This window comes from Xenopus laevis, chromosome 8L, assembly GCF_017654675.1.
Source record: "Xenopus laevis strain J_2021 chromosome 8L, Xenopus_laevis_v10.1, whole genome shotgun sequence".
Classification (NCBI taxonomy): Eukaryota; Metazoa; Chordata; class Amphibia; order Anura; family Pipidae; genus Xenopus; species Xenopus laevis.
In genome coordinates this window covers 15,858,207-15,885,746 of record NC_054385.1, presented here as the reverse complement: position 1 = coordinate 15,885,746, position 27,540 = coordinate 15,858,207, and the positions used below count along the sequence as shown (strand labels likewise).

The following is a 27,540-nucleotide window of genomic DNA, read 5'->3' as shown; positions in this document are numbered from 1 at the left end:
GCAGCTCTATATTGCGGAATAATCGAAGCTCCCAAAGGCATCGGCGATCTCTTTTCTTATTGCCAAGGAACCCTCGGAGGGAGGTGTTAGAAGTAGATGTTCATAACAGGGTCCATCGTCGGAAAGTCCAACATCCTCCGGTATGAATGGGGGCTGCAATTTTCTCTGTACCAAAGCCAGCCAGTCAATGCCCTGGTTAATAGACAATATAAAACATTCTTTATTAATTCTTTTGTCCATCTGTACCTTTAGTTCATTTTTGTAGCTAGCAAAAATTGACTGAAGTAACTTACTCGAAAGAAATGATGAAACATTAGTTCACCTGCATCTTCCTCGCTGGAGCCCAGCCGCATCCATGGGTCCAACTGTAAAAGCTAAAGAAAAAGAGAGAAACATTAGTAGATAAGCTTTGTTGCAGTGCTGTGTGCCAGTTAATGGCTATAAAGGCTTAATACTGTTAGACTGCACAAATAGGATAGTGCTACCTATTCATGAATCACTGGTTAAACCACACCATGCACCCTTAACTTGCTGTGTAACTTACCCCTGATATTAAAATAGCTGCATCCTCAGCCAGGAACTTTGGGCAGACGACGCCAATAGATGGTCTCATCCATGGTAGCTGCAATGTGAAACATAAGAAAGATCTGTTATTATAGATTAAAGAACTAATCAGGTGTAACTGACCAAGAAGACTACAAAACCTGTTGCTATATATACATTAAGGGGCTTTTATAAAGATAGCTTTGAGTATATCGTGAAATATTTATATTCCCTACACACGTGATCAATTCTGCAATACAAACAACTGATTACTCTATGGCCATACGGAGCTAAAATAGTTGATGTTTGATGTTTTTTCCAACTTAATGTACATTCACCTATTCAGTGCACTTATTGAGCTTTGTACTTACGTCCCCGACTAGCATCTCGAAGATCACGATGCCCAGAGACCACCAATCTGCAGATCTTGAATACGGCAGCCTGGAGAGGACTTCGGGAGCCATGTAGTCATAGGTTCCAGTCAGGCTGCGTGTTCTGTCCCCATAGCCAATTCCTGCAAAAACAGTAACTGTAAGTAAACTGGAAACCAGTGGGGCTTATTTATCAGTAGCGGCTCAGACTCAAAGTACAAGAAAGGAACAGTTCAGTTTGTTTTCTTTCACCCTGAGCTGCATGATCAGCAAACAAACTGAACAGTTAGGTCCCATGTGGCCCCCCTTTCTAACTGACTAACAGGTTAGAGAGATGCAAAAATATAAGGTTTTTATTACATTAGACGTCTTTCTATAGATTACATTCTAGGGTAACTCCGATCTATGTTCTCACTAAATATTAAGTGATACAAATCAATTGCCTAACAATTGGCACCCTCTAGTAATTCACCTTTCCTTCTCCTTTAATCTGATCTGCTAAAGCATAACTCTTTAGGTGAATTTCACTCTTGCGTTCTCATAATATGAAACTACAAATGTCAGTCACTTAGTGAGTCTCAAAAACATAACACGAAGCGCAACCCTTTTTTGACATGTAAGTTTATGAGAAACCTTACCGTCTTTGCATAGTCCGAAATCAGCCAGTTTGATGTACCCGTTGCTGTCTAAGAGCAGGTTTTCCGGCTTGAGATCTCTGTTAATACAACGGCAAATGTTAGAAAAGTACAAGTTCACTGGCACACAAAAGGGGAAATAATTAGTGATTATATAGTGAATAACAACCTTTTTTAAACTTTAAGTCACTGAGGAGATTCTTGACCATATAAAGGCACAAGGCTGAAGTTGTCATGCTCTTGTGGAGCAAGCTCTATAGGGGACATTAATCGTGGCTTCTTAAAAGTTTAGCAGTAATATTCTCTTATATTTTATATTGCAAATGTTTTCATATACTTAAAAAAAGTATTGATATATATCTATACTTACCGGTGTATGATACCATTTTCGTGCAAATAGGAGATGGCCAGCACTGTGCACGCAGCATAGAACCTGCAAAGAGAAAATGACTCCCATCAGTAGGTTATTGAATACATAGCCATTTATTTGTTAGTGTAGCACAGGGTGGTGATATCTCAGTCTAAATATTACAGGCTCGCTGTGATTTAAGAGACCCACTGACTATAATGGTAAGTTGTGTATGCAGCTCCGAACTTATTAAAAATTTCTTATGTATTTCTAAATAAAGCCTCTTGCATTTGTGTAATATGGCTGCTTCCTTCGATAAACAAGGAGCCAGATCCATATGCTATTTATGGTTTTCAAACTTGTGTAGTTTTCCTCAGCACGTCCCTTGAGTTCCTTATCCTGTGGGCTCACCCTCTCAGGTCACACAGTAAAGGCCAGAAATTGATCAATTCCTACAAAACGAAGTAAGCCACAACAACCACAGAACTGTGCTGCTACTTTTTATTCTTTGACATGTTTCGGATCACATGGACCCTTTCTCAAGTGTGTGACTTGAGAAAGACACACTTGTGAAAGGGTCCATGTGATCCGAAACATGTGGTGGAACAAAGAGTAGCAGCACAGTTCTGTGGTTGTTGTGGCCTGCTATTTATGGTTTAGTTTGTATGAATGGTATTATATTTAAATAGCGCCCACATGACACTAGGTAAAGGTTCATTATTACGTACGTAGTCCTCCGTTGTCCAAATTTACGTTCCCTCTCCAGGAGAGTCCTTAAGCAGCCTCCAGCGACATACTCCATGAGGAAGAAGAGATGGTGGTCTGACTGGAAGGTGGCATGTAGATCCACGGTGAAGGGGTGGACAGCTGCTGTGAGAGCGACCCGTTTCTCGACCAAAATCCTGAATATTAAAAGCATTCATTATCAAAACAAGCCAGTAGAGAAAGTGTCATTCTGCCCATAGGAGCCACATTATTGTCTTAGATTATTTAGTATAGTACTAATGGGAGATGTTAGTGGAAGTCCCAAGACACATAACTAGTTAGGCATTGCTTGCATTATCAGGGTAATATCAGAGCGCTACAGCTGTTTGAAAGGGACATGGGTAAGTAATAAAGCCAACTAGCCAAGTTGATCATTCCCATAAACTGACCTTTCAACATCCCTTAAGGTGGTGATCTTCTGTTTTTTTAGGATCTTCAGGGCATACGATCTTTTTGATGCCGTGTGTTGCACATGGAGAACCTGGAATGAGAGAATATATTGAGGGAATTTTGAAGAAACACAGGAAGATACATGCAGAACCTCCAAACCCCTTGCAGAGAGCTCCAAGAATCCATCTTGCCCCCAACATTGCAAGGTAACAGAACTAACTGTTTAGCCAGTGTTCTTGCATGTGCCCAATAGTCATCCTAATAATGGATTTAGTTAAATATTACCTTCCCAAATCCGCCCTCGCCTAGGAAACCTCGTTGGGTGAAGTCTTGCAGAGTGCAGTTGGTCAAATGCAAAACTCTGAAAAAGAATTGCAGAATTGAACTCATTGTTATTTCAAATGAAAATGAAATGTTGATAGTATCATCAGTTGCAGGTTGTACTGTATCTTACTCTGGTTCCGTCGTCACAGCCGGTGGAAAGTCTTCTGCTGTGTTTTCTGGATGAGTTGAGCCGATGTTCACTTCATCCGCAGACATCTCACTATAGGGAAAATGTAAGTTTGTTATTATGCTTGTGTTTTACTAACATGGGAAGCTAAGAGCTGTATATGTACATAGACATTGGAGTTCAGCCCTTTCAGAGGCAGAGAATGATTTGCCAGCACAGTACAGGGTGAATTCAGGTGCCATGTCTGTATCTGGAGTATTACACCTCCACCAAAAGAACTACAATAGCCGTATACAGGGCCTCCTTCAGAAATCACCGGGGCCTGTCCGGCAAAATTTTCTGGGACCACCTGCCCCCAAGCCCCACCCCATATTTTGCCCACCCCACAGAAAAAAAGCCAAACAAACATCAGAGCTGAAACAGTAACCCCCCCCCAGTTATAAAAAGCCATTGGTGATCAGGGGCCCCCCTCCTGCAAGTAAAAAAATATTGATTGCCTGCTCCCCCCAAGTTATAAAAAGCCACTGGTGGCCAGGACCCTCCTTTAAGTAAAAAAAAAAAACATTGGTGGCAGCCCACCCAAAATGTATTTTTTTTTGCCAGGGTTCCCCATAAGTTTGGCTCTTAAGGGGGTCTCAGTCATGCTTCACTTACTTGATTGCCGGGTCCCCCCCCCCCCGTCAGCATTCTGCAAAGTTTCTAAGAAAGGACGGGAGCTCCAGTTTCAGCATTATTTCTGTCCTATTCAGATCTCTGTGCCCTCATTGGTCGATTAAGTTAAGTCCCGGTGAAACTACATTGGGATTGGTTAGGCTGGAGGGGAAGATTCTACTTTACCCATCCAATCCCTGTACAGCTTTACCGGGACTTAAACTTAAACAACCAACGAGGGCACACCAGAGCCCCAGTCCTCTATTATAAACACTGCAGCAGGCTGTCCCCCCAACACTCAAAAAAAACTTCAGGGCTCGGGACAACTGCCCCCCCCTGTGCCCCCCTGATGGCGGCCCTGGCCATATACAGAGAATACAGTTCATAATAAGCCGAACTCTGCATCTTACCTGCCCTCAGTGACAGCCAGTGGCAGTGCTGGTGCTGGATCTTGTGCCGTGGTGTCCCTCTCACTTGTGGTGGCTGGTTCTTCCGGTGTCAAGGCAACTTCTGGTGACTCATCCCTAACACAGGAATCCTCTGGGGCATTTGTTGGTGGGTCATGGGGAGAACCTGGGTGAATCTCAGGGTCCTTCTGTGCAATTGCCACATTCAGGTTTTGAAGGGTGGCATAAAGAATTTTCAGCTTTTTCCCCGACTCCTTCATAAACTTCCTCAGACGGACTAAGGTCTCCTTGTCTGAGGTCACTCTGTAGAGCTTTTCAGCGCCCGCTGCAATGCGCATCTCCTTCTTTATTTCTCCCATTACCTGCTCTTTATTGGCCAATAGATGTAACCTTGGCTGCATATCACAAAGTTTTGGAGACAAAACCTCATGATTGTCCTGTAGAAAAGGAGAAAAAGTTATGGAAACAATAGTTGGTTATTGCCTGCCTAAATTACTGTAATTTACACTTTTTTTCTTTCAATTCTAGAATCACTAAAACTGTTGGCCAAGCCCTCCAGCTCCAGTGAGGAGCAAATCTGCTGGTGTCAGTAGCTGCTACTTCTCAATCTCTCTCTGCACTGAAATGTCACCAGGCTCAAGATTTTATTCTCCACTGGTAAGTCCATATTCCAATTCTAATCTGCATCATGGCATTGCTATTTGTTTGATGTTTATACAGGTATGGGACCTGTTATCCAGAATGCTCAGGACTTGGGGTTTTCCGGATAACAGATTTTTCTGTAGTTTGGGTCTTCATGCCTTAAGTCTACTAGAAATTCATTTAACCATTAAATAACCCCAACAGGCTGGTTTTGCTTCAAATAAGGATTAATTATATCTTAGTTGGGATCAAGTACAAGATAATGTTTTATTATTACAGAGAAAAAGGACATCATTTTTAACAATTTGGATTATTTGGATAAAATGGAGTCTATGGGAGAGTACAGGTATGGATTTTATCTGGAATGCTTAGGTCCTGGACCGTAATTCTCTGTTCTAGCTCCCTCAAACAGGAACCTTGGCTTCCCATTTTATTCCAGATTCGCTTTATTTTTCCCTAACATTGTGCTATGGAATATATTGCTACTTTAAACAATAAATACTAATCATCTCCTCCGGACTGAGGCCATTGCACTCTTCAGTAACATGTTATATCCCATTAGCCTTACCGGATTGGTAGCACGAATGCAGGAATTCCGGACACCCATCTTGAGACTCCTGTAATGGGAAATAAACATTGTCAGTGCTGGTATGGGGATAAGAGGTCATTTTTATCTTTCTCAATAGAAACCCTCTTCACCAAATTGCATATTGGAATGAAGTTGTTATATTATATTGCCCCAACTCATACAATTCCAACATAGCTAAACATGGGAGGTTTAAGCAACTATCCCTACCAAAATATCGACAATGAAGGCAGGTTACCGGATACTCTTTTAATCCCAAAGAAAGCCTGGTCTGCCACGTTTAAATGTCTGGGTCACCCTTTCTTCCCATATGCCCCTATCGGGAAACCCCTTTCTCCCCCACGCGTCAAGAATCTCCCTCATTTTCTGTCTGGCTGATGTTGGGCATTAAAAAAACTGGCAGATTTTGTCTGTAATGCACAATTCACCACCCACCAGGAATTACCAAAAGAAAAGACCAAAGAAATATGGGAACAATCTTCAATTTCATAATAGTAGGAGATGTAAGCTCCAGTAAAGGTGTTGCTAGACAGAGAGCAGTCCCCCGATATATTTCTGTAGCTCACTAAATGTATGAAGATATCACTCAGGGCAGGAGTTATTTTGATGGCTTGTGTTCTGTACACTGAATTGGACACCCTGTGTTTAAATAAACTTCCTTAATGGGAAGAAAGTGTCTTCCCGCAAGCTTATAACTAGAATAAACTCATTCCATGGTGATCTTAATTGTAAATCTCCCCTATGGGAATGCTCACTTGTGTTTTATCCTGATACCTTGTGCTACTGTCAGTCATCTATCTCTTTTATTCTTCACTAATCACTCAATGACAATATGTGTGTTTTATTTGGTTGTGAAAATCAGTAAACTTGAACCTTTAATAAAGGGGGTTTAACATACAAACCAATTTATACGTCTCTTCTATGACAACAGTTATTTTATTTACTAAACCATAAGTTCTTAAGTCAAACTATATACTATATGAGCATCATGTAATTGTCTGGTGTTTATGAACTACAACTCTCATCTGCCAGAATTTGTAGCCATCAAAGAAATCCAATGCTCTCTGAAAATCAATATAGCCATGTATAGCAGGCATTTCTTTCTATCTATAAAATATATATATATATATATATATACAGTCTACATCAGCTGACAGGAATTGGGACACTGGTGTAAGGGCAGGTAAGAAGTAGGTGCGCTTCAGTTTTTGGAGAAAACAAGTACAGGCCTGGGAAAGAGATGTGGGACCTTACAAATTGCCCCTCCCCCTTAATTAGGGCAGGTTTGCTGTAAAATAAATCATAAACTGTATGAATTGTATTTGCAGGATTACCTCTTAAAAGAAGCTCAGATGTCAGATCTTCAAAAATAAAAAGCAAAAAAAAAATACCAAAACGCCTGAGGTGTTTTTGGCTTTTGGCTTAAATAGAGGGGCCGGCACAAGGCCGGGGGACCCCAGAGGGTCTCCCTCTTTAGACGCTGGCTCTCCTTATATGTGTTCAGAAAAGAATGTTAAAATCTGAACTAAGGAGAAGCCAGCAAAAAACACAGTCCAAAAAGAGCTGGTAATTTGCCAAAAAAGTAGCAATCCGTCCACTGTAGCAATCTGTATAGGGAAGAGAATAAATTGACAAATTAGTTTCAAGGATAATGCTTTTAACACTTAACTTAATATTTCCTATAAAATATAGAGGAAAGCAGAGATCTAAACGTGAGCTTTGTGTCACTCCCAGCGTTTACTGGCACTCAGTTTGTACAATGCAGTACCTCCCAGCAGCCAATCAGAAATGAGCATTGGTATAGAGAGTATGAATACATAGTACATAAGATCACTGGCCAGGTGCAGATTGCCCACCCCCTGCTATAGGAAACATTTACAGAATAGCAATTAAATCTGATTGGAATCAATACTGCCCTACCATGTACCCTGTTGCCCTCCACAGCCGGGACATTTGAAGGGAATGCACATGAGACATGAAAGGAAAAGACATTGCTATGTATTCCATTAAATTCATGTTAAGGTTGGTATATCAGAACAGGTTAGATACCCAGGGGCAGAGGGGCAAAACTGTAAGGAGCCTGTTAATACTGGTCATACAAATAAAGTATTTATAGTGAGGTACAGGGGTCCCCAAATGTCATCTGTTTATGGGCTTCAATTGGGAAAAAGTGTATATTTGCTGTCAGCCCCTCACCACTCTACCAACCAATGGACTAAACCAACTGTCAAACCCTGGGTCTGTGTCTCCCAACCAGCTCTAAGAGTAAAAGCATATCCAAAGCCCATTTTAGGGGTAAACTCTCCAAAATCTCTGAAATCAATGAGAGGAGCATCATCCGCTAGTCTTGGGGGTATCAAACATTTATCACCCCCCTTTTCACTAAAATAAGGATTATTTGGCAAAAAAATCTCTTATAGGGATAGTACATTCACCACTCTACCAACCAACGGACTAAACCAACTGTCAAACCCTGGGTCTGCATTTCCCAGCCAGCACTAAAAGTAAAGGCATTGTCCATTTGAGGGGGAAATTTAATAACATCAGTAACATAATCAATATCTGTTAGTCTGGCACAGGGGTCCCCAAATGTTATCTGTTTATGGGCTTCAATTGGGAAAAAGTGTATATTTGCTGTAAGCCCCTAAATCTCTTATAGGGATAGTACATTCACCAGTTTACCAACCAACGGACTAAACCAACTGTCAAACCCTGGGTCTGTGTCTCCCAACCAGCACTAAGAGTAAAAGCATCTCCAATGCCCATTTTAGGGGGAAAATTCTCTAAAATCAGTAAGAGGAACAACATCCGCTAGTCTGGGGGCATCACGCAACTATTTCCCCCCTTTATTTGACTAAATTATGGGTTATTTGTCACAAAAATCTCTCACATTTACCTCTCACCACTCAACCAACGGACCAAACCAAATATCAAATCCCTGGGTGTAAAGTCACCTCTCATCTCTGCTCTTAAATCATGAGACTTATAAATAAATGTTATTGTGTAAAAGGAAGAAGCATTGCTATTTATTCCTCCTTATGGGGTTACTGTAGAAAACGTGTATATTTGCTGTCAGCCCTGCATAACTTCCAAATCCTGAGTCTGTGTCTCCCAACCAGTGCTAAGATTAAAGTCATCTCCAAAGCCCATTTTAGGGGAAAAGTCTCTAAATTCACTAAAATCAGTGAGAGGATAAATATCTGTTAGTCTGGGGAGTGTTACCCAACTATTTCCCCTCTTTTTTCATTAAAATAAGCATTATTTGACAAAAAATATCTCCCAGAGGGAATATCCACTTACCAATCACTACGGTGTCAACCAACGGACTGAACCAACTGTCACAGTCCTAAGGTGAAGTCACCTCTGTTCCCTGCTCTTAAAGGGGAAGTGTACCCTGTAAGTAAGGTTCATAATAGTAAGTTGCATATGGCATTTATTTCCATTTAGATGTGCAGTACATGCATAGCTTATTACGTACACAGAGTATTTCTTTGTATGTGTGGCCTATTGAGTCAGTGCAGTTACTGTGCTGCCATAGATATCATATCATATCTGGATCACAGTGATAGAATCAGTGTTTGGGTGAAAGATGGCACATGAAGGAAGGTTCACAGAATTGCATTAAAGGTGATTTGGGAAGGGATAATGTCTGAGGAGGCCAAGATGCTTATATAAGTAGGACTGGTCCTTTTAAATCTGATATTTTGCCCAAGCCCTGTAACCAATAGAAAACAGTGATGCATTTGTGACCTTCACCTGTCCATATCCTGCATTTTTAATACCTTTAGTACCTATAAAATTGTTTTTTTTTCCTGTGATACAAATGTAGTTGCCTGTGATAACGTAGTTATCTCAATTTCTTCAATAGGCTGATTGCAATTTCAAACTCCACCATAAATGACTGTATTAAGCAGCAGTTGTCATTCTTTATTAATACAAGCCTCACCTGAAGGTCCATCCTCTGGCCAGGGCCTCCTTTAGCTCATGAAATGGGTACAGGAATAGGAAAATATTGGTGTATCCTGATTTCATTATATCATGGTTTCATAAATATGAAGGGAAGTGTGGGTCAATGTTTAGCCCAGCTCTCTGGTGGATCAGTCTAATCACACGTTCCCTTTCTTTTCTCTCTCATTTAGGAGTGTTCGTGTGGGAATTGTTCAGCAAGAGCAAAATTCCATTTGAACATTGTTTTCAACTCCGAGGCTGTGGATAAAATCTCAGCTGGACTGAGGCTCTTCAGACCCAAGATGTCTCCCGAAAGAGTGTACATGCTGATGAACAACTGCTGGTAAGAGGTACGAGGGATTAGGTTTATGTACACTTTTAAGTAGTAAGTAACGTAATCGCAAAATAAAAGCCTGTTGTCCAATCACAATCTCCTCCACATGCTAAAGTAAGATGGCTGCATGGAAATAATATATGGGAGCCATTAATTCTGTCTCCATCTCTGGATCTTGGCATTATCTTTCCCAAGTACAAAAAATGTTTCCAACTGAACAATAGATATGTAAATACACATAATACATTTTTGTCTTTGATGAATTGGGGTTATGAGCTCTAACCAGTGACTAAAATATTCATTTTAGTAACAATTTACAAGATTTACAATGTTCCTTCCTCTTTTTGTTTTTAAAGTGACTCTTGTTAACTGGGGATATGGCATGGATATTTGTAATACAGCATTAGTACTACAAATTATTTACTAGCATCTATTGTAGTTGAAAACAGTGTTTGTTTATCCCTTTCTGTTCTTTAGCAAAGGTCGACTCTCCTCCAGGTCTGTTAATCAGCTAGTTTCATATAGAGTCAGGGATGCAGAGAATATATAGTGAATAAAGTAACCTCTATTGTAAAATATAAGGAGATTACCGAGCAGTTCCAGGACCATATAAAAGCACATTTTTTGATGCAGGTCATGGAACTCGGAGGTGACTTCTAATATCCTCATATTTTACATCAGAGGGTATTTTATTATAATACACACGTTTCATTGAGTCATATGACAGAAATGACATCACTAAGCTCAGTTTATAACCGATGACATCACTAAGCACCGCTTATAAGGATATCATTTCCAGGATATTGTGTATTATAAACAAATAATGATTTTAGTATAATAATAATAATATATATTTAAAAGTTGCTTAGAATTGCATTCTATTTTTATGCAAAAACAGGAGCAAGGATATCGGGACAGGCTTCAAAATCCCATTTTCCCAATTGGTCTCTGTAGGCTTGAAATATTATCTGATCGTTGTCCTTGAGACCTAGCGGGTGGATCTAATCAGGCCAAGATCTCTTTGTTTAGCAACCTTTGCAAAGAACAGTTTAGCTGTATGGCCAGCTTTTGCCTTGTCCTTGTTGTAAGGACCTAAGAGAGTAGAAACTCCACCCTTCCCCATAACTATCCATACAATAGGTTGATAATGCACTTTAATAAGGGAGTACATGGCATTTACAAATTGGGTTACAAATTGGATTGTACCGGATCCAAAATGAGCTTTTTCAAGATTTGGATTCAGTCAGGAGCGTTGCGCCAATGAGGTGGGTTAAGAAACTAGGTGACAGCACCCCACAAGTTACTGGGGTGGCAAAAAGCTGCTCCTGGGAACTTGAAAGGTTTTGTTCACCTTTAAATTGACTTTTAGTATGATGTAGAGAGTGATATTCTGAGGCAAAATGCTTCATCTTTTATCATTTGTGGTTTTTGAGTTATTTAGCTTTTTATTCAGCAGCTCTCCAGTTTGCAAATTCAGCAATCTGGTTGCTAGGATCCAAATTACCCCAGCAACCATGCACTGATTTGAATATGAATAGGAGAGGCTTTAAAATAAAGATGAGTAATAAAAGTAGCAATAATAATACATTGATAGCCTTACAGAGCATTTGTTTTTTAGATGGGGTCAGTGACCCCCATTTGAAAGCTGGTAAGTGTCGGAAGAAGAAGGCAACTGATTAAATAATTATTGAAATTAAATAATGAAGAACTTGCCGGTCTATAACATACTAAAAGCTAATTTAAAGGAGAACTACTCCTTTAATAGCTGACTTTCAGGGTTTCAAGATGGAAATGCTCGTGTTGAGAGCAAAATTGCGGCCTCTGCACTGACAATGTGGATCCCCCTGGACCCTCTCTGGCACTCAAAAGGTTAGCGCCAAGGATCAAGGTGGGGCAAGGATCGCCTCTGGATTCAGTTAAAGGAGAACCAAACCCTTTATTTTTAAATCCTCTACTCTGCATATACCCCCTCCCTGCTGCCCCCTAGCCTAGGTGTTACCTTAGCCTAGGTGTTTCCTTAATTTGGAGCTTTCTGGATAACGGATATATATATATACTTTTTTTTACAATCATCTGACTGATGAGTTGAGTTTAGCAAATATCGTATTGGCCCTTCCGCCATAAATCAACTAGGCAAACAGATGCGATGAAAAAGGCTAGTCGTTTTCGCTGGACTCAAAACAAACTCTCCCTTTGTTTATGAGAACTAATCAACTCTGATCTTTCGTCCAGAGGAAATATAACATTTGCTGCTGATCTTCTTCCCGCTGTGGATGCAGAAATGATATTAAAAAATCCATGCAAGTTAAATTCGCTGTGGGTAACAGGTCTCCTCGTGGCTCAGCACTGCACATAAAGTCACCCTATTACTCCATAGAACCCCTTTTTTTAAAGGGGTTTTTCACCTTCAACAAGTTGTTCAGTTGTTTTTGGGTAGTTCATCATTAGTAAAGACTTTTTTTCAGTTATTTCTATTTTATATTTGTTTCTGTTTTTCTTAAAGGGGTTGTTCACCTTTACATTAACATATAGTATGATGTAGAAAGTGATCTTCTGAGACAATTAGCAAGTTTTTTTTATGATTTGTGGTTTTTGATTTATTTAGCTTTTCATTCAGCAGCTCTCCAGTTTGCTATTTCAGCAAACTGGTTGCTAGGCTACGAATTGCCTTAGCAACCATGCACTGATTTGAATAAGAGACTGGAATATGAATAGGAGAGGCCTGAATAAAATGAATGAGTAATAAAAAGTAGCAATAACAATAAACGTGTCGCATTGCAGAGCATTGTTTTTTAGATGGGGACAATGACCCCCATTTGAAAGATGGAAAGTATAGTTTTGTTTAATTATTTGTCTCCTGACTTTTTCCAGACCAACGCTTTGTAAGGCTACAAATGTATTGCTATTGCTACTTTTATTACTCATCTTTCTATTCAGGTCCTCTCCTATTCATATTCCAGTCTCTTATTCAAATCAGTTGTATGGTTGCTAGGTGAATTTGGACCCTAGCAACCAGATTGCTGAAATTGCAACTTGAGAACTGCTGAATGAGAAACTATAAATAACGCAACAATCACAAATAATAAAAAATGAAAACCAATTGCAGATTGTCTCAGAATATCACTCTCTACATCATACTGAATGAATCGGCATTCATTATTTGTTTTGTATAATTTGTAATTTATTAGCCAATCCTGCAGACTGCAGCCGAAAATGATACCTGGTTTTTGAGGATCAGCAACCAAAAACAGACTGACTGCACCCCTTCACATTTATTGTTATGTGATCATCCATTCGCTAATTATCTAGCCACAGAGCCCAGGTTGCTAGGGTATTTAACCACTAGCAACCAGATAACTCTTATATATATCCGAACAGCAAAAACATAGACCAAAAAAAAAACAGTGATAATTTGAAAAACACAAATAAGAAATGAAGACCAATGGTAAGTTGTTACTTTTAAGATGAACAACCACTTTTGTTCCTCTCGTAAACTGAAATGAACATAAAAGCTGCAAGTTTAGGGTTCCTCTTGGTATTCTATCCGACCTCACAATGATGGATTTTTGGTGCATCCCGGGTCGATTCAGTTCGTAAACAACCACTTTCACCGTGTTTTTACTTTCTGATTTATTAAAACATTCGGTTGCCTTAATCATCATAAAGTAAGTGTAATAACCGAGCAGTGCTGGTCTTAGGCCGATTGGACCTATTGCGCCCAATCGGGCCCCGCGCTCATGGGGGCCCCGCACAGCCGCATCAAAGCAAGAGCAAGGATTTGCTGCCTTTCTCCCTCACCAATGTTTCCAGATGCGCGCAGTAAACACTGACCCGACGAACTGCTCTGAAGCCCGCCCCCAGGGCAGTATCTGTTTTCTTTTTTTTCTCTCTTCGCTGGCTGTGTAAATAGCAGCATACTAAGGGGGTTTGAGAGAGTGTGCGGCGACATGTGGGACTGGGAGAGGGAGCGTTTGTTACGTGCCCTGTGTGCCCTACGGGACAGATGACAGCAGCCAATTGCAGGCAGTGGCGAAAGGCGCCATTATACTTTGTTTGAACTCGGCTAACAGGCATGATGGACGGTAGACGATGGTGCTGCAGATTCATCCTCTCCCCCCCAGACTATCGGTTCAAAAAGAATGCTGGCCCAGTAAGGCTACAAATCACGTTTATTACACTGCCTTGTGAATGGTAACCCTTGCTAGCAAAAATTGCATTTGTGCCATTCTTCTGTTATGCATTTTTCGATATTTATTCCTGAAATTGCCACTGTGCCACCTAAAGTGATTTCGGGGGGTATTTATACATGCAATTCTCACTGTGTTCATTCTGCTCTTAGTTCTAGGGTATTATACATGGAATTGCAAATGTGTTTATTCTGCTAAATGTTTTTTGGGTTTTATAAATCAAATTGCATCAGTGTCTTCTTTCTTAGAATGATGGGATTTGTGCTTTAGTAACAGCTAAATGAAATGTTGAACTATCTATAGATTCAATATTTCTCCCATAGGTATTCCCTGTACTAAGTAGTAGTAATATATCATAAAACTATGGCAGCATAGGTATTCCCCTGTACTAAGCACAATTCAGCAGGAACAGTCCCTAAGTTTGCTCATAGTCTGTACAGAGAGATCCCATAAAACTATGGCAGCATAGGTATTCCCTGTACTAAGCACAATTCAGCAGGAACAGTCCCTAAGTTTGCTCATAGTCTGTACAGAGAGGTCCGATAAAACTATGGCAGAATAGGTATTCCCCTGTACTAAGCACAATTCAGCAGGAACAGCCCCTAAGTTTGCTCATAGTCTGTACAGAGAGATCCCATAAAACTATGGCAGCATAGGTATTCCCTGTACTAAGCACAATTCAGCAGGAACAGCCCCTAAGTTTGCTCATAGTCTGTACAGAGAGATCCCATAAAACTATGGCAGCATAGGTATCCCCTGTACTAAGCACAATTCAGCAGGAACAGTCCCTAAGTTTGCTCATAGTCTGTACAGAGAGATCCCATAAAACTATGGCAGCCTAGGTATTCCCTGTACTAAGCACAATTCAGCAGGAACAGTCCCCTAAGTTTGCTCATAGTCTTTACAGAGAGATCCCAGAAAACTATGGCAGCATAGGTATTCCGTGTACTATTTACCATACATACAGACATACAATTTACCATACATATTTACCATACAATAGGAGGGTAGTTCTTTAAAAATGCACTCTTTGGTTGCATATACTGTGAAAATGAGTTCCTGTGCTATGTATGCAGTTGAACTCAATAAAAATAAATAAGTGAAATGTAGTAATTATGAATGGACAGAGAGAAAAACAGTTACTATTCGTCATTCAGCCCTGGAACCCTGTGCCAGATGGCAAAACTCCATTTAGGGGCCCCCACCAAAATAGTTCCAATTGGGCCCCGCAGTTGGTAAGACCGGCCCTGTAACAGAGTGCGAGGTGCAGCCTGCTTCCTTGTTAATCATTTATTGTAAAGTCTTGCGCTGAGAGGTGGAGGTGAATTAAAACAGTTTGAGTTGTATATTCACCAATTATACCTTTTATATGCCGCTCACTGTAATCTTAATTATTCCAATGCAAATAATCTGTTTACCGAATGGAACAGGTTGCAAGAAATAATTGGGCTGCAGGACTTTTCTAGAGGAGCTAGTTAAATGAACTGGCCAACTACCTTATTTTGAAGCCATTCAACCAGCTATGATTTTGTTACTGTGTCGGACTGGGTCTTCTAAGGAACCTGAAACCCTTGGGCCCACACTTGCAGCAATAGTTCCAAATGTTAAAGGATTTTATAAGAGCCCCTGGTGGAAATTAGGGATGCAACGAATCCATAGATTCGGTTTGGGTTTCGGCCAGGATTCGCCCTTTTTCAGCGGGATTTGGATTCGGCCAAATCCTTCTGCCCGGCCGAACCAAATCCGAATCCAAATTTGCATATGCAAATGAGGGGAGGGAAATTGTGTGACTTTTTGTCACAAAACAAGGTAGTAAAAGTAGTTTTCCCCCTTCCCACCTCTAATTTGCATATGCAAATTAGGATTCAGATACGGTATTCGGCTGAATCTTTCGCAAAGGATTCGGGGGTTCGGCCGAATCCAAAATAGTAGATTTGGTGCATCCCTAGTGGAAATAAGGACTGAATTCTCCTTAGACTTAGGGGTTCCTTTTGTATTCTGGTAGGCCATTGTAACCCTATTTTGTTGAATGATTTTGCTTCATTTTAATCAAGCTTATTATGCAACAGTATTACCTTAATGCCAAAATGACTCCGCATGCTGCTGGCCCGTTTGTTTATCTGCTTGTCAATCTCACCAAATACATCTTTCCATACATCTGTGTACATCTGTTCCGTTATCCAGAAAGCTCTGAGTTACAGAAAGCCCATCTGCCATATACTCCATTATAATTAAAATAATCCAAATTTTGAAAAATGATTTCCTTTTTCTCTGTAATAATAAAACAGTACATTGTACTTGATTTAAACTGAGATATAATTAATCCTTATTGGAGGCAAAACCAGCCTATTGGGTTTATTTTATGTTTACATAATTTTCTAGTAGATTTATGGGGGAATGTAATAAAAGTCGGAAATAGAAAAACGATATGCTTCTGCCCGAACAAATTTTGCTTTGCGCGAATTTAATATAGCTTTTGCGAACCTGGAAACTGTTTAGCGACCACTTCCAACAGTGGAAGACCGTTTGCGAATGTTATAGTTTGCGCCAATGTGAAGTCAATGTAATAAAACTTACTGAAAAAGTCGTTATGTTTGCTCCGAAAGATTGCGACACCTTCAAGCACGCAATTAAAATTCGCAATGCGAAATTAAAATTCGCAAAGTAATAGTTTAAGAACAATATTACATTGCGAGATGTGGATTTTTATTCTTATTGGTGTGAATTGTTTTACTCTTTGCGATTTTTATTACATTCCCCCGTTAAAGTATGAAGAGCCAAATTACAGAAAGATGCGGTATCCGTTAAAAAACCCAGGTCCCGAGCATTCTGGATTAACAGGTCAGAAAATAATCTCATCAAACAAATCCTTCAATGTGTTAAAACTGAAAAAAACAATAGATTATAACAATGGAAAAGGCATTGACCTGAAGGGCTACTTAAAAGGGTTGCTCACCTCTAAGTTAACTTTTAGTATGATGTAGAGAGTGGTATTCTGAGACAATTTACAATTGATTTTTTTTTTTTTTTGTTACATTATTTAGCTTTTTATTCAGCAACTCTCCAGTTTGCAATTTTAGGAATCTAGTTGCTAGGGTCCGAATTACCTTAGCAACCACGCTTAGATTGGAACATGGGAATGGAATCTAAACAGAAAGAAATAATATAAAGTAGCAATAACCATACATGTGTAGCCATACACAGCATTCGTTAAATGGGGTCACTAACCCCCATTTGGAAGCTGGAAAGAGTCAGAAGCAAAAGGCAAATAATTGAAATACTATAAAAAAATAGTGATGACCAATTGAAAAGTTGCTTAGAATTGGTCATGCTATAACATAATAAAAATGATCAGAAAGGTTAACCACCCCTTTAACTAATATACAAAACTATATATCAAGATGCATATCTGAAGCCTGCAATCAAACTATGTACAGTCTGGGAGCAGGGCCAACAACTATCAGAGCATAAAAAGGATATACGGACCAGCACTTTCTTATTGAGAAAATAAATTGTGTTCTTTATTCCTCCATCTCACTGGGATTGTTGGGTCATATATTAGGACCATTTTATGTTCAGCACCTCCAGACTACATAACAGGTTAAATAATGTGCCAGTTCCTATGCCCTGTGTGTTGTAGGAATTTATTGGTTTTTATTTCGGGTGGCTTAGACAAGCTTTCATTAACATTCTCCTGCATGTATGTTCCCCCCTTTCTCATTTCTCTTAGTATTTTGGGGGGCTCGGTGCTTCTTCAGTTCGAGAACTGCCTTCCCCATTTCCATTTAATCTTTGATTTTTTGTGAAATGAAGACATCGTGCCAGACTATAGTTGCAGTAAAGAGCTGATCTCTAGATCCTACTTCTGTAGAGTAACATATTTTAGGGCTACAGCACCTCCTGCCTGTGTTTCAGTGCAAGGTATCTTGTCTTGACCATTCATAGGCAGATTTGGGCTGATAGAAATACACAAAAAGAAATGCATAGAAACTGTGGGGCAAATTCACTAACCTCCGAAAAATCACCAGCGACGGCTTCGCTCACAGCGCAACACTTCACAAGGTGTAGATTCGCCAGGACAACGATAATTCATTAAATCTGAAGTTGCCTCCAGGGCGTGAACGCTGGCGAAGTTGTGCTAACGTTACTGCGCCAAGTGAAGCGAAGTTGCGCTAGGGTTGGCTAATTTGCATCATATGGCGGGAATATGGACGTATATGTTGCAGCAAATACATTACACTAGCCAGGGAAACCTTAATAAAATAAAGTTGTTATATTGCCCTACACATGAGCCCAGTGTATAGTTTATGTGCCATATGTTAGGAAATGTAGGGGGGAAGCCGGTTACCCCAAAAAAAAATTATGCTCTTTTGCAGCCTATCACCCTGAAAAAATGAAAAGTCGCCAGCGTTTTTTGGGACTTAGAAAAATTTTCAACTATTTTTTTAGGAAGTCCAATCTACTCTATTGCACTTCGCCTGGTCTGAGGTGCTGAAGGCAAGTCTGGCGCAAGAGGTAATGTTCAGTAAAATCCGCATCTTAGTGAATTTATGTAGTTACGTCCATTCGCCAGAGCGCAAATTTGCCAGGCGTTAGGGAGCGAAATATCGCTAGCGAAGTTACGCCGATGACCGTTAGTAAATTAGTGAAGTTCCGAAATGACGTCACACTGGCGAATTTTCACCAGCATTAGTCACTTTGCCCTTTAGTAAATTTGCCCCTGTGTGTTTGTGTACACACATTATATATATCTGCTTTATTTACATAGTGCAGCATGGAGCTACTTCATGCTGTTTGTCTTCATTTCATGGAATGCCCCATGCAATACTGAATATTCAGGCTGGTAAAAAAAATGAAACGGCGCCCACAGTGACCTTAAATATAGCACTTGTGTTATTGCAGTAAAATTTTAATTTAATAATAAATGTTATTGCCTCCCAATTACCACTCACTGCCCAACTTTATGCATTTTGGGGAAGTGATATCAAACATAAATGGATATTAGAAGTCACCTAGGAGTTTCACGATCATATAAAAGCCCAAGGCTCCAGACATCAAAACCCAACTTCTTTAGAATCTAAATCAGATATGTAACTTTGTTAACCTTCTCATTGTTTTAGCCACTTTGCTGAAATATCATTATTCCCTTGTGATGTAAAGTTCCTGCAACACAACCTGGTGTTGTCTGCTGTGCTGCTGAATCCAAGACAAAACTCTTATAAATAACTGACAAATATTATCTTGGCATACATAAAAAATGATATTCTACATATACATTTTATTTATTAAAATTCTCCATTATTGCCTATATAAATGAACTGTTAGATCCTGTAATGTATATGACATTTATATTTTACATGTTTCCTTTCCGCACTGATCCCCATCAGCTACAGGGGTTTGTTTCCCTATTGTGTCGCCCATTTCTGTAATCATTGGCCCATAACACTGATCCTGTTTCAAGTGATGCAATTATACTCTGATGGCTGATTGGCTGAAAGAAAATCAGCTAAGAGGGGTCATCCACCAACATAACCAAATAGTACAAGTATTCCTCATAATCCCAAAATCAGCTTATACAAGTACGGGACCTGTTATACAGAATGCTCGGGGCCTGGGTGTTTCCGGATAACTTATCTTTACGTAATTTAAATTGCCATACTTTGTCTACTAGAAAATCATGTAAACATGAAATAAACCCAATAGGCTGGTTTACCTCCAATAAGGATTAATTATATCTTAGTTGGGATCAAGTACAAGCTACTGTTTTATTATTACAGAGAAAAAGGAAATCATTTTTATTTTCTAGATAATGGGTTTCCCGATAATGGATCCCATATAAATAGATAAAACATTTTAATTTATACCTTTTTCTTACTCTCCCTAGAGGAAAAGGAAATCATTGTTTAAAATGTAGTCTATGGGAGATGATGATGTAATTCAGAACTTTCTGGATAATGGGTTTCACGATAACGCAGGGCCCGAACTAGGAGTAGACAGAAGAGGCACCGGCCTAGGGTGCAATGAAAGGGGGCGCTGGGCAGGTACCTGTCCTCTGCCTACCCCTAGTCCATGTGCACTACTTTCCCCTGCCTTCCTCTCCCCCATTTATAGTTTATGAATTGTTTGCCTTTTTCTTCTTACTCTTTCCAGCTTTCGAATGGGGGTCACTGACCCCATCGAAAAACAAATGCTGCTTTTTATTACTCAACTTTCTATTCAGACCCTCTCATATTCAGATTACAGTCACTTATTCAGATCAATGCATGGTTGCTAGGGTAAGTTGGACTCTAGCAACTAGATTACTAGAAATTGCAGAACAGAACCCCCCAAATTTCACTTTTAAGTACCAATTTTTTTCATTGCACGTCCATGTAATAGAAACATTTTGCACTTTCATAGTTATCTTTTTACTGGTCCCTATGACTTTCCAATATACCTACATTAAAAATGTTAAATTCATTAACACTCTGTAGAATAATATGAGAAATAAAGCAATTATTTAGGGAAGTTTCTTGCATTTGAACAAATTTGAGACTTTTTCTGGCGGATTTGGCTAAACCCTTAAAATCTGGACTCTTGAAATCTTGTGACTTGACTTGGGAAAAGTGATATTCTGAGACAATTTGCATTTGGTTTTCATTTTTTACTATTTGTGGTTTTTGAGTTATTTAGCTTTATATCCGGCAGCTTTGCAATGTTTAGCAATCTGGTTGCTAGGGTCTGAATTACCCTAGTAACCATGCATTAATTGTAATCAGACACTGGAATATGAATAAAAGAGGCCGGAATAGAAAGATGAGTAATAAAAAGTAGCAATAAAAATAAATTGGTAGCCTTACAGAGCATTTTGTTTGTGACCCCCTTTAGAAAACTGCAAAGATTCAGAAGAAATTAGAAATTGTTAAACAAACCATAACAAATAAATAATGAAGACCAATTTAAAAGTTGCTTAAAATTTGCCATTCTATTACATACTTAAAGAGATGATTTTTATGATGTAGTTTTTATTTCTAAATTACACTTTTTTCACTGCAAATAATTCACTCTATCATATAAAAACTAATTCCTGAACCAGCATGTGTATTTTTGTAAGTTGTAATATTGGTGTGTAGGTGCATCTCAGGTCATTTTGCCTGGTCATGTGCTTTTAGAAAGATGGAACTGCTTTTTGGCAGGCTGTTGTTTCTACTACTCAATGTAACTGAAGGAGTCTCATTGAGACATGGGTTTTTACTATTTAGTGCTGTTCTTAGATCTACCAGGCAGCTGTTATCTTGTGTTAGGGAGCTGTTATCTGGTTACCTTCCCATTGTCCAATTTGCAGTACAGCAGTAAAGAGTGACAGAAGTTTATCAGACATACACTTGCAGGCGGATGGATATAACAGTCCGGTCCCAAATTGGTTGTCAGTAAATATCTGTGTCTCCAAAGATGCCCCAGTAGCTCCCCATCTTCTTTTCTGCTGATTCCCAGCACAAACAAAGCTCACCCAAAGGTGTTTGCAGCCGTTTGACACAATAGACTCAGGGGATCACCCCCTCGTTGAAAAGCAATTCCGTGTGCCTGTTGTGTGTTCTTCATGTTTGTTTTGTGCGGATATTGCTTCCAGAGACAGTTTAGAACTCAGCGCTGAGTGTTCCATCTAAGAACATGTCAGTTTAGATCGACTTCAGGATCATAGAACCGCTGATTTCTTTAGAAATTGCAGATGAAACAACACAGCTAATGGGACAAATGCAGCTTTCCTGCAGCCCCACGTGTATTATTGTATTTATAATCAGTGTAACATAGTAAGTTAGTTTGAAAAAAGACACAAGTGCATCAAGTTCAAACTTTTAACTCTATTTTAACCTGCCTAACTGCTAGTTGATCCAGAGGAAGGCAACAAACTCCATTTGATGCCTCTCCAATTTGCCTCAGAAGGAAAATTCCTTCCTGACTCCAAGATGCAATGGGACCAGTCCCTGGATCAACTTGTACTATGAGCTATCTCCCATAACCCTGTATTCCCTCACTTGCTAAACACCATCCAACCCCTTCTTAAAGCTATCTAATGTATCAGCCTGTACCACTGATTCAGGGAGACAATTCCACATCTTCACAGCTCTCACTGTAAAAAAACCCTTCTGAATATTTAGGCGGAACCTCCTTTCTTCTAATGGGAATGGTGTATAAAGGGTTCTTTCCTTCATTTGCCATCAAGTTATACTGCACCAAATAACCTCCACTAAAAACACACGGCTGTCCCCATGTTATACCAAAAACATATTTGATTCTTCCCCTGTAGTGATGTGCTGGTTGACCTCAAACCCAGATGTTGGGGGGGTTCAGGTTGAAATTTGGGAGACTGCTGTGGGTTTGAGTTGGGTGCGGGTCAGACTGGGAAGTACTTTACTTCTCTACTTTGTAAAATTCAGAAGTGCGCAGAAGTGTAGAGAGGGATGAAACATTAGTCTGAGTCCAAATAGATCTGCTGGGTACTGTAGGTCTCTCTGAGGGTGGAAGGGTTAAATCAATTTCTTTGACTTGACAAAAATATGACAGAAATGCCCCATTCTCCTTTTCTCGTGTTCACCGCCACCCTTTCTGCTCTCTCCTCCCATGATTCCATTTTCTCTCTCATTCTTTCTCTTCCAACTTCTCTTTCCTTGAATACTCCATAAATCTATAATGAAAAAAAAGATGAGGGGAATGAGCTGTAACTGGGGAATAGTGTGTATAGTAAGGCAAGAGCTTCTCAGGGGAAAGGACTGGAACTATTGGATAGAGTGAATAGTAAAGCAAGATATTATTTGGGGTAGAGTTTGTAACTGTGGGATAATGTGTATATGACACAATGTTCTGCAGGGTAGAGACTGTAACAGTGACACAGTGTGTATAGTGGCTTTTTTCTTGTGTGGATACGCTGAATTACAGAATTGTTTCACCCCTCTATATTTTGTAGTTGCTCACTATTGTTCCCTAATGTTTTATGTTCTCCGTCTAATTTATCCTTTCAAAAACGATAGACCCATTTTTTTCTTAACTGTCACTTCAGCGCCTGAATGTGATTTTATGGAACCTTTGCTCTATCACCATCTTGTGTTCACTCTTTTTCCTGCAGTTTATGGAATGAATTGACGCGCGGCACAGTCCGGAACTGATCAGTGCAAGGGAGCCGGTTAGTACTTAAATACTTTGGGGGTTTATGGGGTTTGTTTTGTGATTCCTTTTCAGAATATTTACAGAATATATGCTAATACTTCGATATTTGATCCCAGACAATCTTCCCTGGACGTTTCTCAGTGCGGTGCTTTCAGTAGTAACAGTTAAGTGATAGCTTTAAAATTATTGAAAATGTGTCATTAATATATATATTTATATATATATATATATATATATATATATATATATATATATATATATATTGTTATATTGTTATATTGTTATATTGTTATATTGTTATATATATGTATATATATAATGATAGAAGGACTCGCACACCATTCTTCAGTGAATAAAACGGTGGTATTTTATTCTTTAATGCATTTCCAAAGTTTCGGCCCCCATTTGGGCCTTTATCAAGGATACAGTGCATATGTTAGTGTGGCCAATTAAATGCTATGAATAACCCGGTGAAATTTACGCTGAACCATAATGCAAGTAGTATTGAATTTTTGGATGTTAAAATTTATAAAGGTGCCACCAGATTGGAGACATGCATATATGTGAAACCCACAGATAGAAATACGATTCTTCATTATCAAAGCTGCCATCCGAAGCATTTACTTAACTCCCTACCAAAGTCACAAATGCTTAGGGTAATACGGATTACCATTGAGAAGGAAAAGAGGGAGGAGGATCTGGAGGTTATGGCAAATACATTTTTAGAACCATAAAAAAATGGGCACTAAATCTTGACCAAGGGGACTCACAAATTTTGAGTTCAGCACACAACACACAGACCCCAGACAAAAGGAGAGGTGGTTCTGGTGTTAACCATATCTACTATGTAAGTAAATATGGAGAAGGTTCGAGTTTCATGCGAAATTGTGTACTTAAACATTGGCCGTTGGTAACCAGTGATGAGAGTGTGTGTAAAAAGCTGCCATCCCGACCCAGATTTAGCTACCAAAAAGGTAGATCCCTGAAGGATATCTTAAGTCCATCTGACCCCACTGATAAATATGTCAGCCCGCCTGTACAACATTTTCTGGTCCAACGTCCCGGGGTTTTTAAGTGCAGTGGCTGCATTATGTGCAGCAGTTTGATCTTGGGCAGTCACTTCTCACATCCTAGAACGGGCAAAAGATATGAGATAAAACAAAGGATGACCTGTACATCTACTATGGTGATTTATTTGATTAAATGCCCGTGCGGGCTAATATACTGTGGGAAGACAATCAGGATGCTCAAGTAGCGTATGGGCATGCACAGGGCCAGCATTAGGGCAGCGTTAGACCCTGACAGAGAATCGAAGGCCAAAAGTAAAAAACAGGACATATCCCAGCAGTTGGTGGCCAAGCACTGGGCGGATGCCAAACATAGCCCATCAGCATTCAGGTGCATGCCCATTGAACAAATACCAGTGAGGGCGAGGGGTGGAAACTTTGATAATATCTTACTAAAAAGAGAGGCTTTTTGGATCTATGAGATTGATTGCGTAAGCCCGAAAGGGCTAAATGGACAACAGGTGTTAAGCTGTTTTCTTGTCTGAAGACTAAACTTTTATATAATAATGCACTAAGACAGAATACCACGAAATGTTTTTTGAAAAATACATTGTAAAGATTGCTTGTAAAGATTGCTTTAAAAAGCTTTATTGTGAAATTACTTGATTGTATAAGTATAACATTGTTAACAATATTCTGTCTAGGTGAAACTAAGTATCTGTTTTTTTGTACAAATTTTGCAGGCTTATGAAAAAAGAATGTCAATTGGACACTTTTGTAACACGTTATGAGCACTTCAAGCACTTGCACAGCACTGGCATCTTGTGGTGGATTTTAGGTACTGCATTTTTAAGTCTGTACAATGAGATGTACTTTTTGGAATGTCTAGCACTGTCTATGACGCAGGTCCGGACTGAGAATTAAAATAGGCCCTGGCATTTCAGGTACACAGAGGCCCAATCAGCCCACATAGAGGCCCAAACAGCTTCCACCAGCCCACTAAATACTGACATACTATGGGACCTTATAGCAGCCCCTCTGGCATTTGCCAGAACCCACAGATTGCCAGTCCTGCTATGACGTCATACTTGGCGCCAATTTTAAATGGTGTATAAATAGCCACACTAACAAATGCACTGTATCCTTGATAAAGGCCCAAATGGGGGCCGAAACGTTGGAAATGCATTAAAGAATAAAATGCCACAGTTTTATTCACTGAAGAATGGTGTGCGAGTCCTTCTATCATTTTGTATAACCAATATTGACCTACGCACCCGAAGCAACTACAAATCTGGAGTGCATACACACAAAAACTTTATATATATATTACATTTTTAAATGTAACATGGTTAACAATGTATCCTTCGGAAGTATTTCAAATCTACATTAAAGGGGTTGGTCACCTTTAAATTAACTTTTAGTACGATGTAGAGAGAGATATTCTGAGACAATTTCCAATTGGTTGTCATTTTTTATCATTTCCGTTAGTTATTTGGCTTTTTATTCAGCAGCTCTCCAGTTTGCAATTTCAGTAATCTGGTTACTAGGGTCCAAATTACCCTAGCAACCATGCATTGGTTTGAAGAAGAGACTGGGATATGAATCAGAGAGGTCCTGAATAGAAACATGAATAATGAATACAAAGTATCAATAACAATAAATGTGCAGCCTTACAGAGCATTTGTTTTAAGATGGGGTCAGTGACCCCCATTTAAGAGCTGGAGTCAGAAGAAGAAGGCAAGTAATCTAAAAAGGAAAAATGAAGGCCAATTTAAAATTGCTTAGAATTAGCCATTCTATAACATACTAAAAGTTAACTTAAAGGTTAAGCACCCCTTTAAGATCTCTTTTATTCAAATCTTCTTGTCCTTGTACTGTCGGGGAATAAAGCTCCTATTGAATCAAGGGAATCAGTGTCGTTCTCTCTCCGAAGCGTTTTGCCTGCGGCATTAGGTGAGATTCCTCCACACTTGCAGTTGCCTCTGTTCCATTCTTCCATGAGGAACATAAAGTATGTCGATCGCTCAAGCAGCGTTCAATTCGATTTTATTTTTTAGTCTATATCTTTTAACAAACTTGGGATTGCACATAAATTATAGTAGATTTGGAAAGCTCAAGATGTTCCAAAAAAAAACCCTGATATATATTTGTTTTATTAATAATTTTCGTACATTTGTCTTTATCAGGAATATGCCAGTAAGAAGCAGAAGAAAAGAGAAGGATGAAGCAGAAGGGATAGAATTGAGATCAGAAGACAGAGGAAGACATTTCCCTGGGACACTCTCAGGTAAGTATAGCTCAAATGGGGAGTCTTCATATTGGGCCCATATATGCCACATGCTTAGGTAGAAAGCCCTTGGTACCTAATAGTATGTGGAAGATAAGATGTTGCAAGGTGGAAGCATACTTAGTTAAACCTATACGTATACGTGCCTGACCACAGAGCCAGCCTATATCAGTGGTACAAGGATATCTAATAGGAATAATGGCATAAAATTGTATCTGTAATTGATGAACTGCCTCTTTGGCCTGTGACAGCTTTGGTGGCCACCCAACCAGTGTGTCAATCAATAGGAGCTGCCAGCCACAGAGTGCTGCCATTGGGTACCGAATGGAAAAGGCCAGTTTAAGCTTCCCCTCAATGGCTTGCATTAGTGGCATTTGGCATGTATATGTACCAGTAAGTCCACATGTTTAGATTATGTACTTACTATAGGCAAATGTGTTTTATCCACACAGGGCCCACACGCCCCTTTAACCCACAACAGGAGTTGGCATTGTGATTGGCCGACAGGGTTGTTCTTTCTCCTTATAAAAAAACACAAGGAAGTCAGTTGTTACGCAGCACAATGAAGCTCATTGTGTGTGTTTCTGCCCCAACTCCCCGCACTCTCTGGCAACCAGAACCGGCAGAAAGATTCCTGGTTTGGAACTAATTGTGTTTTGTGCAGTGAATAGGAAATACCCGCGGGCACCACTGCCAATAACTGGGCTTTTGTCTCGTCCCTGGGAAACCAGTGCAAATAGAATTTAATGAGGCGGCTGGGAGATGGGGGCAGGGATGAGAAACGCACCAAGGCACATGGAGAAGGGGAAACGATTTATGGAATATAAAACAAGAATATTTGTA

General features: G+C 39.6%; 1 protein-coding gene and 1 long non-coding RNA gene across 9 annotated transcripts; one reads left to right on the top strand and one right to left on the bottom strand.

The window, feature by feature from the left end:
• Positions 1-26,654, top strand: LOC121397128. Of its 7 annotated transcripts, none has more exons than XR_005963477.1 (9): positions 1-140; positions 927-1,074; positions 3,094-3,259; positions 3,485-3,610; positions 5,091-5,219; positions 9,930-10,081; positions 23,363-23,419; positions 25,154-25,248; positions 26,597-26,654. It is a non-coding gene; the product is annotated as an uncharacterized LOC121397128 (long non-coding RNA). The 7 variants fall into 7 exon arrangements; XR_005963474.1 differs by having other exon boundaries at positions 9,930-10,088; XR_005963475.1 differs by lacking the exon at positions 25,154-25,248 and having other exon boundaries at positions 9,930-10,088; positions 26,597-26,615.
• Positions 7-9,231, bottom strand: LOC121397121 (serine/threonine-protein kinase N2-like). 2 transcript variants are annotated; one of them, XM_041573269.1, is made up of 13 exons: positions 7,125-9,231; positions 5,773-5,821; positions 4,566-4,999; positions 3,508-3,597; positions 3,339-3,414; positions 3,053-3,144; positions 2,627-2,800; positions 1,920-1,982; positions 1,553-1,629; positions 915-1,057; positions 545-622; positions 294-374; positions 7-192 (listed from the first exon to the last, which is right to left on the bottom strand). In XM_041573269.1, exons 2-13 carry the CDS (start codon positions 5,809-5,811, stop codon positions 7-9), a joined length of 1,533 nt encoding a protein of 510 aa, XP_041429203.1. In that variant the 5' UTR covers positions 5,812-5,821; positions 7,125-9,231. The 2 variants fall into 2 exon arrangements, with proteins under 2 accessions (XP_041429203.1, XP_041429202.1); XM_041573268.1 differs by lacking the exon at positions 7,125-9,231 and having other exon boundaries at positions 5,773-6,821.
• Positions 26,655-27,540: the final 886 nt, after the last annotated feature.

Coding starts and splice junctions, on each gene's coding strand:
- LOC121397121 (XM_041573268.1), bottom strand. CDS start 5,841: ATGTTTATTTCCCATTACAGGAGTCTCAAGATGGGTGTCCGGAATTCC. Junction 3,145..3,338: donor GCGAGGGCGGATTTGGGAAG/GTAATATTTAAC, acceptor CTCTCATTCCAG/GTTCTCCATGTGCAACACAC. Junction 623..914: donor TCGAGATGCTAGTCGGGGAC/GTAAGTACAAAG, acceptor TTCACATTGCAG/CTACCATGGATGAGACCATC.